The sequence below is a fragment of the Larimichthys crocea genome, chromosome XX (genome assembly GCF_000972845.2).
Source record: "Larimichthys crocea isolate SSNF chromosome XX, L_crocea_2.0, whole genome shotgun sequence".
Classification (NCBI taxonomy): domain Eukaryota; kingdom Metazoa; phylum Chordata; class Actinopteri; family Sciaenidae; genus Larimichthys; species Larimichthys crocea.
In genome coordinates, this window is record NC_040030.1 from 9,070,797 (window position 1) to 9,081,442 (window position 10,646).

The following is a 10,646-nucleotide window of genomic DNA, read 5'->3' on the forward strand; positions in this document are numbered from 1 at the left end:
AAGTCAAGTCCTAACAAAAACAGTTCGTTACAGCCAGGCTTTCCTTTGCTGTCAGAGAAAATTGGTACTGTATCAAGACAAAGAGTGGAGAGGGTGAGATTAATTTTGTGTTTTAGTTGACTGCAAATCTTTTTTTTTTTCCTCAGTCAGAGAACCTCAACCGCTGTGTGCTCACTGATTGGTCACAAAATACTAACTTGGCTCTTAAACAAAACAACACTGCAGCACCTCAGGCATTCACACAAATGTTTTCTTTAGTGGTGAATTGGGAATTCCCCACCCCTTTTGTATTTTAGCTGAAAATAATTACACACACACACACACACACACACACACAAAAACAAAGTAAAGAGGCATCTTTCTCACATGAATGAGAACATAACAGCCACAACATATGTACAGAATATGCATGCAGACCTCGTGTGATTTGGCGTATTGAGACGTACACTTCACAAAATCCAGCGGCTCTGCAGCCATGCAGGCTGTCAGCTGGCTAAAATGTGAGGAGGAAATGACATCATGTGCAGTGTGAGGTCTCGGCAGGACAACCAAGCTGCCCAACATGGCCATGTTACTATGGAGGGGCAGACCATTGGTGCAAATATTATCTTTACAGCTAATTCTCAAATGAAACACCTTAAAACCTTTATGTAAACCAGGTTTATTATTCTGTTATGCTAATCGTTTTTTTGTAACAGGCAGACATGGCATCTCTGGAGCATAGAGGTAATTTATTTTTTTACACAGGTGTTTCAACTACAAACCAAAAACTGGCACATTTTTGTGCATACATGTCTAATACATGGCAGAATGTATCTCACTCACTGATGCTAACAGCCAAAAGCCACATTACAAAGAATGCACAAGTTTCTGTCTTTTATTTTGAAAAAGTCTACAAAATCATTATATGTTCAAAAATGCATTTCTTTTTCAGTTAACATTTGCAACATCATGGATACAGTTGAAAAAAAAAACAATTCCTAATAATACCACAATACCACTCTTATTTGGCATAGAAAGATTAAAAAATGTTGCAGATTATACTGACTGCAGAAGGTCAATAATCCTGTCAATATGACCCCGAGCACCAAACATCTCCCCTCCCTCCGCTTTGGATATTACTAACTGCTGTAAGTTTTTGACCAAGCATGGTCTATTTCCACTGGATGGCGACAGAGTCCTATTTCTCCATCACTTTCTTTTGTGTGTGTCCTGACTTCCGCCACCATGCCAGGTATTTGTAAGCACATTAATCACTTGTCCACATGCTCCACTCCACTCAACACCACTCTTGAGTTTTTAAGTCCAAGAACAATGACACTGAATGCTCGGTCTAGGCAGAGAGGACAGATGTTTTTTTTTTTTTTTAAAGAACTAGCATTTGTGGTCCCCTGTCCCGGTTCCACCACCTGCTGGTTTCACCATGTTTTGGTGCTGTTCACCAGAATCTGGTCTGATCCGGCCTGGGTCAGCTCCACGGATCAAAGCTGTGCTTGAGGTTGTAGTTCTGGAGCTCGATCTGTTCTTTGATCTGGTTGATTAAAAGCTGCGACAAGAGGATGCCAACCAGCTGCAGAGAAGAAAACACGGGGATCACCAGCTGGTTATAACACTCTACTCTTAGAGACTTGAGCACAGTGTGTGTGTGTGTGTGTTGGTATGTATATTTTACCTGTGGTATGGCCAGTCCCATAGCGATGCCTCCCAGCAGGAACAGGTTGCTGTGGATCCAGTTCACCAGTTTGTCTATGCAGCCATTAGCGTGGATGTATTTACCAGCTTCAATGTACTCTAATTCCTGTTTGCCCTGTCCACACATGGTGTTGATAACCATCTGCTAAAGTACACATACAATTAGAAGACAATTATATACATGACAACAACACAGCACACATAAAAAGGGTCTTATAAGAAAGGTGACCTTGTCTTTGGATACGATACAGCATGAGAAGGGGACAGAGCAGCGCTCTCTGCTGGGGTTGTCCTTGCTGCAGTTGAAGTACATGTTCTGGGACCAGTCAACGTACGCCACACCACCACAGCAGCCAAACTGGGGACACATATAAAAATATGAGAGGGACTCTGTACATATAGCTATAAAAACTTTCTTAAGACTACTACTACCTGGTATTAGTGATGGCAAAACGTGACAACCTACAGTAGAGTATAAATAATATTACCGTAAATCTGTTTGGTCTTAATCCTTACCTCTTTCTGACCAAAGTCAATGAGGTTTTGCAGATCCAGGTCTTCTCTGTAGTGGACAATGGCATTATTGATCACCTCAGTCACTTTACTCCGGGCCTTGGCAGAGTACAAAAAAAAAGGAAGTTTAAGAGTATGTACAAAAAGATAGACTATGGTTACACACACTTTTTTAAAAATCAGTGAAAAAAATTGAGGACACATTTACCAAGAATTTATGATGAGTACGTTTTCGTCAACTAGGAGCACTTCCAAGATAAATATGATCATGTCAAGACACACCTTCTCTACTGTCGTTCTAATTGCTACATCAGAAATCCAACTACTCAAGATGTAACAAACAACATCACACAAGCAAATGAAAACTTTGCAGCAGTTTCAGACAAAGCCCAGGAGAGGACAGTGTTTCCCCATTCTTCACAATCAGAAATGGACAAATAAAGAGTTTACCTCAAGAAATTTAGTCAGTATTAACACAAATGACTTTTGACCAATAATGTATCGTATTAGTTAAAAACAACAACAACAAAACAATAATAGAAAAAACAGTAATAGTAGAAATGACCAGAAATTCAGTGTTTGGGGTGGGTTTAACCACTTTTATGTGTTTATCTGTCTGGTACAATCAAAGATACTATTTGTATCTACATTCTTTTCGTGGTTTAACATAAATTGGGAATGCGAAAATCACTTTGTTATACAAATACATTTGTTTACATTATTCGAATAGATCCTCCATGTTGTTTCTTTACCTTATCAGCGAAGACAAAGCCCAGGATTCCAGCCACCAGCTGGAGCAGGAAGATCACCGTCAGAGAGATACAGAACTACAAGGAGGAAACAGAGAGAGCCCGTTACAACACTTTAAAATTTAATCTGTTTTGTGTTTATTCTTTAGAGGACAGATTCCACGAGATCCTGCGTCTCCATGTAAGCTCAGCTGTTACTTGTTACCTCCTCAACTTGGAGAAAATACGAAAACATGTCGTAAAAAGCCAGTCAACTGAAGACTGAGTTTCTAATTTTTATTAGAACGCTTAAGCTCTCTTAAGATTTCAGACTTACTATCTGCAGGAGGCAGATGTTTTCTCGTAAGGAGCCCACACAGCCACAGAAGGTGATGATGAACATGAGGACCCCCACGACCATCAGCATTACAGCGGGGTCCACTGACAGACAGGCCAGAGCTGCCTCTGAGAAGAAGAAAAGAGGGGTTCAAAGACTGATGTGAAGAGATCAGAACTCAATCAGGCGTTTTTCCTTTCAAACAGTTAAAAGGAAATAGTTTGTATGTGTGTGTTTTGTTCAGTTTTTCCACTGTGTTACTTGGTAAAAACACAAAAAACAAAAACATCGCGTGTCACTTAATATGAAGAAAGACTGTACGCTCCATCAGTGAAGGATCATGTACCTGCGTGTTTCATCATGCGGGCATACATGCCGATTGACACCATCACCAGGGAGATTATCTGAGGGGGAGAAAAAAAAGAAAAAAGAAAAAACACAACAAGATTTCTTTGTAATTTGTGCGCAACAAAATTCTATACATGGGGCCCACATTGAGAAACCACAGACCACAATATGTGAAGAAACATTTGTATGTTCATACTTGTTCAGGGAGTGGTCACATTCATCAGAATACTTACTACTACTAAACATTTATGTATGAGTCATAGAAGAAGACTTTAGTGATAAAGAGAAAGACAATTTTCCAAATAAACAGGAGTGCTTCTTTAGTAAGTGAAATCAGTGTTAAACTACCAGACCACGACATTTTCATTAGAAATGCAGATAGGGAGACTCTGCCACCCACTCTGCTTCCATTTGACTAAATCGACCTGGCAGCATTCTGTACCTTTCCCTAAAAAAAATAAAGACCCTTTCACTCAGCGCTCCACTCTCAGTCTCAATAGAATAATAGCGAGCCCTCAGGAACACTCTTCCCACCCTGAATGAAATGGATCCAGTTACCACTGACACTGCACCTTCTTGGGGTGGGAGGGCAAAGCCAGATTTGTGTGTCCCCCTTTTGTAAAGGTTTGGTTTCATAGTGAATAAACCAGACATGACAACTGAAGCAGATTTTTCTTGCAGTAAATATATGTTGTTGCTGTAAAAATCTGCAGACAAAATATGGACATTTTCCTGAGATTATAAACAATCTAGACTAGAGAAGAACCACGCACTTGCTGTAATATTTGGCGTGTCCTATACAGAACATATTGTAGCCAGAGGCAAGAGAAATGACAACAACACATTCCATGTTGAAGAGCTTCAAGTTTTTGCACAGCCTTATCCTGTTTGTACATGGCCAAAAGTCATGCTTACAGCTCAAACACGGCCGACACGTACATGGTGGTTTAAAAAGATACCGCTGAAAATGTACAAGTTAATGAACAAGGAAGAAGGATTCTAGCATGTTTATTTTAGTTCCTCTTTTCTGTAACTTTTACTGCCAGAAACAATAGAGTCCTAACCCAACACGTATAATCTGCACCAACAGATCTGCTTCGAAATGTTGTGAGTCAGAAATCTCCTTATGTTACAGTCCCTGAAACTCACGGATATGGACTTTGGTTTGTTTACAACCTACTGCTGTTATTTTTAACCAAATCCTTCACTTTGAAAGTATAAAGTCAAGCAATTATTAACATCTTAATGTGGGTAACAACATGTTACAACCAAACCATGTACATCTAAGAAAACACTTAGAGATGGAAAAAAAAATGTTTCTCCAGGTCAGTAAAGAGGTTGTGCAGAAAGATGGATGGCATCAACATATGAATAGAAGTTTCTGCTCCTTGGCAACTGACTATGTCATGAAAAGGACTAGCCTGAAATCAAACCACAGCAGTTGCATTGGCAACAATATCTGATGGCCAAACAGGTTCTGAGCTCAAAATCCCCTGAGACAAAATCTGATCATTTATTCCTGATATGGACAGTAAGAATAAAACTTTGTCACAGTCCAACAGCTGAGCAGCAAACACCTAATCTCTGTGTGTGTGTGTGTGTGTGTGTGTGTGTATCAGCTATGAATATTAACCTCCCTCTCCCATTTCCTGCAGTTTCACTTTAAAAGAAAAACAAAGCTAATGAATAACTAACTCAAATAAAGCAGTGGGTGCACCAGGTGTCAGCAGACAGACTCTACATGCCACACTTTTAGCAACACAGTAAGTCTGACATAGTTCTAACCTGAAATAACTCATGTTGTTATTAAGAAGTTTAATTTAAGCAACCAGAAAGAAACTCTAGTGTGCCAAGAAACAATGATTAACCTGCACAAAGGGAAAAGTTAAGGAAAGGTCACCACACCGTGAGACCCTTGTGAGTTTAAAAGCATAAAAAAACACTTACCCAAAATAAGAAATTAAATATGAACAGCAGATACTTGACAACTGGACTGACAAAGGAGTAGTCCTCGTCAGATCCAGGTGCGCCTCTGCGTCTTCCTCCCATGGCGACAAGTATCCAAGCGTGTTGTCCAAGTTTGCGCACAAACGAGCGATTAGCTGTGTGAATAAAACGAGTTTCCGTGAGCGAAACTAAAGACTCATGACGAGAAGCTGCTGATTTTCTTCTAATGCTTGAGCTGACACGTACAGTAGCGGCGAGGAGTCGAAAGCTGCCGCCTGCAGCGCACTGTGGGCAGCACTGACTGGGCGTGATGCATCTGGGTGTGTACCATTGTGCGTCTCATGTCTTTAAAGGTGATCACGATACAACCTGGAGCAGGGAGCCCAGGATTTAAAAGAAGGGTCACATGATGGACCCCGTGATTCTAAAGCAAGAACAGTATGTTACTTTATTGTGTAATATAGTGAGTGATTTGTTATATGAAACAAACACTTACATGTAGCTTCAAAAATAATTTAGAAATTGTTGTAATCTACTGATGGAAAACCTCAACCACCACAGTTTGTAATGACTGAATGAGTATTTGCAGCTTTTGTTGGTTTTTATAAATACTTGGAAAAAGAAACTGTTACTGAGAAGAAGTTACTATTCATTTGGATGTGTATGAATCAGTTCTTTTTTTTTTTTTTTTTTTTTTAAGGATAGGATCATACAAGAACAATCATACTGATGTTTTGTTGCCATATTATATGAGTGAGCAGGTTTTCTCACCAGTGGGCATTGAGAGCATTTACCTTATAACCTAATACTAAATCTGGCTACATTTGACCTCACCACTACTACTTCCAAGATATTTTTGGTGCCAGTAAGCCACTCAAAAAAAGTGTCAAAGCTATCTGAAGATAATAATAATGCATCTATTGCTTTTGCATGCACATATAAAGACTGGTCTTGATCTTGTCTCAGTCTTGGACAAAGAGGACTCTGTATTTTACATTAACCAAAGAAACCAAAGACACTAGTTATTAAACTAGAAAGTTAGTCTAGAAACAGACAGTAAACAGACAACTTGCTTTAGTTTCAAATGTTCAACCACCATTAGGTGAAAAAAAACATAAACCTACATCTCTAGGTAGGTAGGTCATCAAATTTATTACATGGCTGTTGTATCTGGTTGCATTAGATTTATTTTTACCTGAGCAAATAAATAAACTAATTCATAAATGGTGACAGGTGTGCGACATCTACTGGCAGAAAGTGGTATTCCCCAGTATAATTAAACATTGCTTTTATTTTGAAAGAACACGGCACGACATTATCAAAACATCCGTTTTACCCGGAGGTTATACGTGTGTTTTTCTGCTGTGTAAAGTGAAGCAGATATTATGTTTTAGTCTGTTTGGACATTTTTAAACTAACAAATGTCGTGGAAAAGCGAAGGTCTGTGTGCTTTATTTGTTGTGTTAAATCACGTGTGAATGTTTATTCGCGCCTCTGTCGACAAACACGAGGGTCAATCCTTTATTTATTGTAGTAACTGGTCTCATGTCTTCTCCAGGTCCTCCTCTTCCTCCGGCCTCCCTGCACCTCCTTGTCCCTCCAGTGAGACTTATGTCTGCTTTCATGTGGCAAGTGGTCCAGCAGCACAATGTGATGCAGTATGACAAGCTGGTGGACTTCATCAGTCTGGTGACAGAGCTGGTCCCAGAGCTGCTGAGTCCCAACCAGAGAGCTCAGCTCCTCCTGGGCCTGAGAGCAAAGGTGAGGGTCACCCTGAACTTTTCAAAGTTTATCAGGTAGCATGTGCATAAAGAGTAATATATATTTGTTTTGGTGCATGACAAACATTTTCTAGTTGCTCATATATAATAATAATGTGTCAAGAATGATGAGATTTCCATTAAAATTAATAACACCATCACTAACGTTGGGTTTATTTTACCCGATATAATATCCCAGGTAAAATATAAAATTCATCAATTATTGTAAAAATACAACACTGTGTGCCAAATTGTTGTACTCTTCTTTAATTTCCCAGTATATAATATCACATAAAATAAAATAAAAAGGTACCATGGGGGACCCTTAAAAAGACATCAAAATTATTTAAAAATCAGGTAATCCTTAACGAGAAATTTCCTAACAAAAAAAATAATGGAGCTGGTTCTTTGGTCCATCCATTCCTGGGACATGTGAGTCTTGTCTGGTGAAGGCAAAGTCTTTCTGCAATAAACTGTAGATGGACAAAAAATGGCACTCACTATCACTATGCCTCTTGAAAAAACCATAGATGGGAGGAGAGAAACAAACATACCAAGAGGCAAGAGAAATGACAACAACACATTCCATGTTGAAGAGCTTCAAGTTTTTGCACAGCCTTATCCTGTTTGTACATGGCCAAAAGTCATGCTTACAGCTCAAACACGGCCGACACGCTCATACATGGTGGTTTAAAGGAAGAAGGATTCTAGTATGTTTATTTTAGTTCCTCTTTTCTGTAATTTTACTGCCAGAAACAATAGAGTCCTAACCCAACACGTATAATCTGCACCAACAGATCTGCTTCGAAATGTGCAAGTCAGAACTCCTTATGTTACAGTCCCTGAAACTCACGATATGGACTTTGGTTTGTTTACAACCTACTGCTGTTATTTTTAACCAAATCCTTCACTTTAAAGTAAAAGTCAAGCAATTATTAACATCTTAATGTGGGTAACAACATGTCACAACCAAACCGTGTACATCTAAGAAAACACTCAATGTATCCTGCTGTGTTCATTAAAGCTGGAGATTTTCTCCAGGTCAGTAAAGAGGTTGTGCAGAAAGATGGAGGCATCAACATATGAAAGAAGTTTCTGCTCCTTGGCAACTGACTAGTCATGAAAAGGACTAGCCTGAAATCAAACCACAGCAGTTCCATTGGCAAACAATATCTGATGGCCAAACAGGTTTCTGACTCAAAATCCCCTGAGACAAAATCTGATCATTTATCCTGATATGGAAGTAAGAATAAAACTTTGTCACAGTCCAACAGCTGAGCAGCAAAACCTAATCTGTGTGTGTGTGTGTGGGTTGTGTTGTATCAGCTATGAATATTAACCTCCCCTCTCCTTCCCTGCAGTTTCACTTTAAAAGAAAAACAAAGCTAATGAATAAACTCAAATAAAGCAGTGGGTGCACCAGGTGTCAGCAGACAGACTCTACATGCCACACTTTTAGCAACACAGTAAGTCTGACATAGGTCTAACCTGAAATAACTCATTCTGTTATTAAGAAGTTTACAAGAAACAATGATTAACCTGCACAAAGGGAAAAGTTAAGGAAAGGTCACCACACCGTGAGACCCTTGTGAGTTTAAAAGCATAAAAAAACACTTACCCAAAATAGAAATTAAATAAAACAGCAGATACTTGACAACTGGACTGACAAAGGAGTAGTCCTCGTCAGATCCAGGTGCGCCTCTGCGTCTTCCTCCCATGGCGACAAGTATCCAAGCGTGTTGTCCAAGTTTGCGCACAAGAGCGATAGCTGTGTGAATAAAACGAGTTTCCGTGAGCGAAACTAAAGACTCATGACGAGAAGCTGCTGATTTTCCTCAATGCTTGAGCTGACACGTACATAGCGGAGGAGTCGAAAGCTGGCCGCCTGCAGCGCACTTGGGAGCACTGACTGGGCGTGATGCATCTGGGTGTGTACCAGTGCGTCTCATGTCTTTAAAGGTGATCACGATACAACCTGGAGCAGGGAGCCCAGGATTTAAAAGAAGGGTCACATGATGGACACTTTACATGAGTAGCTTCAAAAATAATTTAGAAATAGTTGTAATCTACTGATGGAAAACCTCAACCACCACAGTTTCTAATGACTGAATGAGTATTTGCAGCTTTTGTTGTTTTTATAAATACTGGAAAAAGAAACTGTTATGGGAAGAAGTTACTATTCATTGGAGTGTTATGAGTCAGTTCTTTAAAAAAAAAAAAAGGATAGGATCAACAAGAACAATCATACTGATGTTTTGTTGCCATATTATATGAGTGAAAGGTTTTCTCACCATGAGAGCATTACCTTAGACCTAATACAAATCTGGCTACATTTGACCTCACCACTACTACTTCCAGGCTATTTTTGGTGCCATAAGCCAGTAAAAAAAGTGTTAGTCAGTCAAAGCTATCTAAAGATAATAAATGCATTTATTGCTTTTGCATGCACATTAAAGACTTGGTCTTGGTCTTGTCTCAGTCTTGGACAAAGAGGACTCTGGATTTGACCTTAATCAAAGAAACTAATTATTAAACTAGAAAGTTAGTCTAGAAACAGACAGAAACAGACAACTTGCTTTTTTCAAATGTTCAACCACCATTAGGTGAAAAAAAACATAAACTACATCTCTAGGTAGCAATTAAACGTCATCAAATTATTACATGGCTGTTGTATGGTTGCATTAGTTTATTTTACCTGAGCAAATAAATAAACTAATTCATAAATTGGTGACAGGTGTGCGACATCTACTGGCAGAAAGTGGATTCCCCAGTATAATTAAATTGCTTTTATTTTGAAAGAACACGGCACGACATTATCAAAACATCCGTTTTACCCGGAGGTTATACGTGTGTTTTCTGCTGTGTAAAGTGAAGCAGACATTATGTTTTAGTCTGTTGGACGTTTTTAAACTAACAAATGTCGTGGAAAAGCGAAGGTCTGTGTGCTTTATTTTTTCGCTTGTTAAATCACGTGTAAATGTTATTCGCGCCTCTGTCGACAAACACGAGGGTCAGTCTTTATTTATTGTAGACTGGTCTCATGTCTTCTCCAGGTCCTCCTCTTCCTCCGGCCTCCTTGCACCTCCTTGTCCCTCCAGTGAGACTTATGTCTCTTTCATGTGGCAAGTGGTCCAGCAGCACAATGTGATGCAGTATGACAAGCGGTGGATTTCATCAGTCTGGTGACAGAGCTGGTCCCAGAGCTGCTGAGTCCCACCACAGAGAGCCAGCTCACCTGGGCCTGAGAGCAAAGGTGAGGGTCACCCGGAACTTTTCAAGTTTAGTCAGGTAGCATGTGCATAAGAGTAATATATATTTGGT

The 10,646-nt window shown here is 39.5% G+C and overlaps 2 protein-coding genes and 1 long non-coding RNA gene across 4 annotated transcripts in view; 2 read left to right on the plus strand and 1 right to left on the minus strand.

Annotated features, from left to right (window-relative positions):
- Positions 1 to 663: 663 nt before the first annotated feature.
- On the minus strand, positions 664 to 5,915 carry tspan33a (tetraspanin 33a). Its single transcript, XM_010757167.3, has 9 exons — positions 5,812 to 5,915; positions 5,566 to 5,720; positions 3,617 to 3,674; positions 3,271 to 3,398; positions 2,958 to 3,032; positions 2,209 to 2,304; positions 1,922 to 2,050; positions 1,673 to 1,834; positions 664 to 1,570 (listed from the first exon to the last, which is right to left on the minus strand). The coding sequence occupies exons 1-9, from the start codon at positions 5,906 to 5,908 to the stop codon at positions 1,469 to 1,471; spliced, it is 1,002 nt and encodes a 333-aa protein (XP_010755469.3). The 5' UTR covers positions 5,909 to 5,915; the 3' UTR covers positions 664 to 1,468.
- LOC104940546 (zinc finger protein 2 homolog) overlaps positions 5,669 to 10,646 on the plus strand; it is a 16,341-nt gene continuing 11,363 nt past the window's right edge. The window contains exons 1-2 of one of the 2 annotated variants that reach the window (XM_027272379.1): positions 5,669 to 5,885; positions 7,124 to 7,326. In XM_027272379.1, coding sequence (XP_027128180.1) covers positions 5,876 to 5,885; positions 7,124 to 7,326 — 213 coding nt within the window. In that variant the 5' untranslated portion in view covers positions 5,669 to 5,875. Of the gene's footprint in view, positions 5,886 to 6,884; positions 7,006 to 7,123; positions 7,327 to 10,646 lie in introns of those variants that run through there. The other variant, XM_019264837.2, reaches the window with a different exon arrangement.
- Positions 10,552 to 10,646, plus strand: part of LOC113744083 (uncharacterized) — a 646-nt gene continuing 551 nt past the window's right edge. Inside the window, exon 1 of the long non-coding RNA XR_003461286.1 lies at positions 10,552 to 10,578. This is a non-coding gene — a long non-coding RNA (uncharacterized LOC113744083). The remainder of the gene's footprint in view (positions 10,579 to 10,646) is intronic.

Excerpts from the sequence above, each read along its gene's own strand:
- tspan33a (XM_010757167.3), bottom strand. The coding sequence starts at position 5,908 with ATGAGACGCACAATGGTACACACCCAGATGCATCACGCCCAGTCAGTG. Across the intron at positions 3,033-3,270 it reads ACATCTGCCTCCTGCAGATA|TTCTGTATCTCTCTGACGGT; the intron begins GTAAGTCTGAAA and ends TCCTCCTTGTAG. Across the intron at positions 2,051-2,208 it reads TTGACTTTGGTCAGAAAGAG|TTTGGCTGCTGTGGTGGTGT; the intron begins GTAAGGATTAAG and ends ATGTGTCCCCAG.